Source organism: Giraffa tippelskirchi, chromosome X (assembly GCF_054371585.1).
Source record: "Giraffa tippelskirchi isolate mGirTip1 chromosome X, T2T-mGirTip1v1.2.pri, whole genome shotgun sequence".
NCBI lineage: Eukaryota > Metazoa > Chordata > Mammalia > Artiodactyla > Giraffidae > Giraffa > Giraffa tippelskirchi.
In genome coordinates this window covers 131,428,835-131,434,023 of record NC_137289.1, presented here as the reverse complement: position 1 = coordinate 131,434,023, position 5,189 = coordinate 131,428,835, and the positions used below count along the sequence as shown (strand labels likewise).

The window sequence follows — 5,189 nt, the reverse complement described above, 5'->3', positions numbered from 1 at the left end:
TGCCTTGGGACCATGAATCTCTACTGCTTCACTGAGGGTATCTGAGGCAGCATCTCAGAGGCCCTATGCCAGGACCATAGGGCAGCAAAGTTTGGGTTGGATGTGGCAGTATGGCCCAGAGGTCATTAAAAAAACCAGCACAAACTTTGTTGTGTGTTTGCCAAGTTGCTCAGCTGTGTCCAACACTTTGCAACCCCATGGACTGTAGCCTGACTGGCTCCTGTGGCCATGCAGATTCTCTAGGCAAGAATACTGGATTGGGTTTCCATGCCTTCCTCCTGAGGATCTTCCCAACTCTGGTATGAAACCCAGGTCTCCCACATTACAGGCGGATTCTTCACTGTCTGAGTCACAAGGGAATGTTAGTGGATGACAACTGGCCCTTTTAAATGGTGACCTTAATAGACTATTGCACAGGGACTAAAAGAGAAAAACTAGTATTACAGTAAATATACAAAAGGACAGAAATTCATCTCAGAACCTTAGAGCAATGCCCTTGTAGTCAACTAAGAGCCCATGGTGAGAACTGTCAGGCTAAGATCCACTTCCTTCACTTACTCTTCTGGGATTGTGTGGGCATGGTTGGGGACAGGGGTGGATTCATACCAGAAAGGGAAGAATTTCCAAGCCTTGCTAGCAGTCAATATGAAGATCTTGAGTGACATGTGAAGGGTTCCACACCACAGAAGACAGTCTCCCATTCTTCACTCTCAGCTCATCTTACCTGCTGCAGCCATTTCCAGGAAGCCTCAGGCAGAAGTGTCCAGATGAGACGTACGTACACTTCACACCAGGAGTCTGGGGATTTGAGGTCTTCCATGTGAGGCCTTGTCCTCAGGTCAAGAGACACACCATAGACCAGCACCTACAGTGGTCAAGGGAAGACACAAAGAACAGAGAGCATCACTCAGCACAGAAGAAGAGGCCCCAGAGAGCCCTCATTGTCAGTCTCCAGAGCTCCAGGAAAGCTTTTAGGCTCAGACTCCTAAATACTCTCTGCCGGGGTTGCTGACAGAAGTGAGAGGCAAGGAGTGAGGCCAGTTGACTGAGCTCATCACAGTGACGTCCCAGGACCCCCTGAGAGTCAAGGAAAACTCCCCATGCCAATGCTGCAGGAAACTCCCCCAGAACCCCGCCCACCCAGGCCCCGCCCCTGCTGTCATCCTGGAGCCCGGATGCGCATGACAGGAAGTGACGTCTTCCTAGACCCGTTGGAGTCAGCGCCATCTTTGAGAGTACCGTTATCTTTGAGAGTACCGTTATCTTTGAGAGCTGCTGTGGACAGTGATCAGATAGAGGAGTCCCAAGTCTTATCAGTTGTCAAAGTTAGAGGTGACATGGGTTACTATTGCGGGGACACATCTCCACACCCCCAGCCCCTTTTCCGTCCAAAAAGGGGACCGCACAACCTCAGGCCACCCTGCCCCTGCTCTCAGACCAGAGGATCCAGCCTGGTTCTTAGGCCCCAAGACCATCCGCTAACCCCAAGACCATCCGCTAACCCCTAGGTGGTGTCAGGAAAGAATGCCTTGGTCTGGCTCTGCTGGAATCCGGCTCTGGTCAATAGAGTGAGAGCCCCAAGCCCTAGGGAGTGAAGGAGGGACATTCGGGGGGACTGAGGGTCTCCACGCCCCAGAACGGTGGCTACACATAACACCCCACCAACCGCGACTCAGACGCGGATCATCTGGGCAGCATCTGGGCAGCTCTAAAGAATGAGGGGCTCCCTTACTGTGATCAAGGACACGGGACACTCAGCAAGGAGGAGACCACGGTCTGAGGAGCTGGCAGCCAGTCAGCAGAGGGAGGATGTTAGGGCTCGGGAGGGGTCAGGGTGACGACCATCCTTCCCATAACATGGGCCACTCAGGACCCTCCCCTGTGCTCAGCATTTCCTCCCGGCCAAACACAGGGAAGGGGGGCTGCGGTCTGAAAGGAGAAGTTAGAGCGTGATCATGAAGGGGCAACTGCCAGACAGCAGAATTCTGGGCAGATCCCGGGACCCTTTGGTGGAAGGCTGAGCACTCCCTCCTCTCCTCCTCTGGGGTGACAAGGAAGGCGGCAGTGTCAACTTCAGAGCAGGAGAGGGAACAGGGTGTGTGCGGAGGAGGGGTTCGGATATGGGGGAGTCTTGCCCCAATTTTCATCCTGATTCTAAATGTGAACTGAAAAAAACTGCCTCCCCTGCCAGCCCCCGCAGGCCCCCCTCTAACACCCAGGCAGGGCTGTCTGGCTGTGCTCCAGTGCTCACTGTCATATCCTCCTCAGGAGTCTCAGGGGACAGGCTCACCAGAACAGGATCCCTGTGGGTCCTAGAGAAGTGGCCTCAAAGACCCCTCAGAGGCAGCCTTGGTTCAAGCCCGAGAGGACTCTCCCCGGTGAAGGTGCTCACAGAATCTCCTTGTCCTTACTCTAGGTGCCCTCGGTGCTGGCCTTCCTGCCCGCACGCCCACCTGCGGTCGCTGACCTGTGTCACCATGCCTCGAAGGCACAACAATAAGTACCATGCTCGTGTGAAATGCCACCAGGTCCGGAGGGACACTCAGTGTCCCCAGGAGGCCCAGGCCAGTGCTGCTGCAGACCCAGGAGAGGAGTGGCCCTCCTCCCCCTCTTCTGCCCCTCAGGGTTCTCCCCCGAGCCGCCCTGCTGCTGGTGATTGCCAGGAGCTTCAGGGAGCCATGGCCACTAGCTCTCCTGATGCAGGGTCTTCCTGCGCAGGATCTGATGAAGGTGCCCAGGGCCCAGAGGAGGAAAGTGCTGGTGCCTCCCAGGCAGCTCCGGCCACTCAGAGCTTTCGCAAAGATCCTCTGACCAGGAAGGCCACCATGCTGGTGGATTTCCTGCTGGAGAAGTACACCAAGAAGGAGCCCATCACGCAGAATGCCCTGCTGACGGTCATCAACAGGAAGTACAGGCAGCACTTCCCCGAGATCCTCAGGAGAGCCTCTGAGCGCATGGAGCTGGTGTTTGGCCTGAAGCTGAAGGAAGTCGACCGCAGGAGGAACATCTACGCCCTCATCAGCAAGCTCAGCCTCGGGGGTGACGAAGGTCCGAGTGATGAGAAGGGGCTGCCCAAGTCCGGTCTCCTCATGGCGCTCCTGGGGGTCATCTTCATCAAGGGTAACCGGGCCACCGAGGAGGAGGTCTGGGAATTCCTCAATGCCTTTGGGGTGTATGCTGGGAGGGGGCACCCGATCTTTGGGGAGCCGAGAAGGCTCATCACCGAAGATCTGGTGCAGAAGGAGTACCTTAAGTACCGCCAGGTGCCCAATAGTGATCCTCCACGCTACGAGTTCCTGTGGGGCCCAAGAGCTTGGGCTGAGACCAGTAAGATGAAGGTGCTGGAGGTTCTGGCCAAGATCCACGGTACAGTCCCTAGTTCCTTCCCAGACCTCTATGACGAGGCTCTGAGAGATCAGGCGGAGAGAGCAGAGCTGACAGGCATGGCTCAGGCTCCAGCTATGGCTGAGGCCAGTGCCCCTTCCAGGGCCAAGTCCTGCAGCTCCTCCCACATCTAGGGAGGAGGGCAGGGCACTTTGTTCCCTCGGTGTTGGAACAGAGCAATCATGCTACTAAACAGTGCGTAGTAGTAGGGGTGGAGGGAACAATACCCATGTGTTCTTACAGTTTTAAGTAGTAAGGGAGTTTACCTGCAGTTCGTTTTAACAAAATATGTATCTTTCCCCCTTTATCCATAGGAGAAATATCTAGTGAAAGATGATTTAAAGTAGATAGGTAAAGAGATGAGGGAAATGTTAAGTATTTTGTAATGCTACTACTTTTGATAAGGTTTATTGTGCTTCAGAATGCAAATGTATGGATCATATAAATCTTTGCTGTTGTAAAGTTTTGAAAGCCACAGTTTGGGTATTTGTAAAACACATTGGAGGTACTGAATATATTGTTCATAATCCAAACAAGGTAACATGACTTTGGAACAGAATTTTCTTGAGGAGTAGTCAAGCTTCTAAAGAGTGCAAAGTAGTAGGAGTGGAGTAAACCAAGTTTAGATCTCATTACTCTGTTTTACATGAGTAACTTCTACATATTATTTCCTTTTTTCCAAATGTTTTTACTTCTAAGTTTGTTTCTGTTCAGAATATAACTTGGTAATGATATTGCTGTTACATTTATTGCTGTTTTAAGAGTTTTAAAGTTACAGTTTCGGTAGATGTAAAAGAGATTCACAAACCATCTTTATTGTCTCTATGATCTGGAAGTAGGTAACATGGCACTGAAAGAGACATTTTCATGGTAATGCAAAAGACGACCACAGAAAATACTGAGAAACATAAAGAAGTGGAGGAAAAAAGTCTTTAAGTTGTGTTTACCTTATTTCTTTTAAACTTTCTATTACTAAAAATAAAAAAATACTTTGACTTCTTTTGTTTTTATTTGTGAGGATATTTATTATAAGGTTATTTTTTTTAGCATGGGATTGTATCTTAACATCCACAAGACAAGAGTACAGATGACCAACCCTGGTTGATTTTTTCCCCCCACTTTTCAGTCTTCCATTAATCTTTCTTTTTATTTGTATCACATCAGAGTTTCCATGAGTACAGCATCTTTTTTTTTTAACTTTACAATACTGTATTTGTTTTGCAATCCATTGACATGAATCTACCATGGGTGTACATGTGTTCCCCTTCCAGAACCTCCCTCCCACCTCCCTCCCCATCCCATCCTTCTGCGTCATCCCGGTGCACCAGCCCCGAGCACCCTGTATCATGCATCGAACCTGGGCTGGCGATTCATGTCACATATGATAATTTACATGCTTCAATGCCATTCTCTAGCTCATTTAAGAATATTTGTTTCTTTTGTCCTAATTCACTGCATATTCTCTGCTATCTCACAGATTAAAAATAAACTCAGATGGGTAGGTGGTATTTCAGGGGTTCATAATAATCCTAACCTGCATTTATTACAGACCAATACTTCTTAAAGTGTATGCCACTGCTTTATATGTAGTACATGCATTCCAGCATTCATGCAGGATAGGATTTACCCTAACCTTATGCTACTGAAGTCAAGGTAAGACACCTGATCTATGACTGAGGGGCCACTGACTCCAGAATAGTGGAGCCCTATAATGTTCTGCTCCTCAGAAGACCCCAATAGCTTTGCACACATCTGGTTCATCCTGTCTTCCAATCCAGAACTTCCAAGAAAGTAATGCCTTTGTT

At 49.8% G+C, this 5,189-nt stretch overlaps 1 protein-coding gene across 2 annotated transcripts; it reads left to right on the top strand.

Annotated features, from left to right (window-relative positions):
- The first annotated feature begins 1,188 nt into the window (after positions 1-1,188).
- On the top strand, positions 1,189-4,379 carry LOC145535373 (melanoma-associated antigen B17-like). Of its 2 annotated transcripts, none has more exons than XM_081563791.1 (2): positions 1,189-1,332; positions 2,417-4,379. In XM_081563791.1, exon 2 carries the CDS (start codon positions 2,478-2,480, stop codon positions 3,516-3,518), a length of 1,041 nt encoding a protein of 346 aa, XP_081419917.1. In that variant the 5' UTR covers positions 1,189-1,332; positions 2,417-2,477; the 3' UTR covers positions 3,519-4,379. The 2 variants fall into 2 exon arrangements, with proteins under 2 accessions (XP_081419917.1, XP_081419918.1); XM_081563792.1 differs by having other exon boundaries at positions 1,223-1,325.
- The last annotated feature ends 810 nt before the right edge of the window (positions 4,380-5,189 follow it).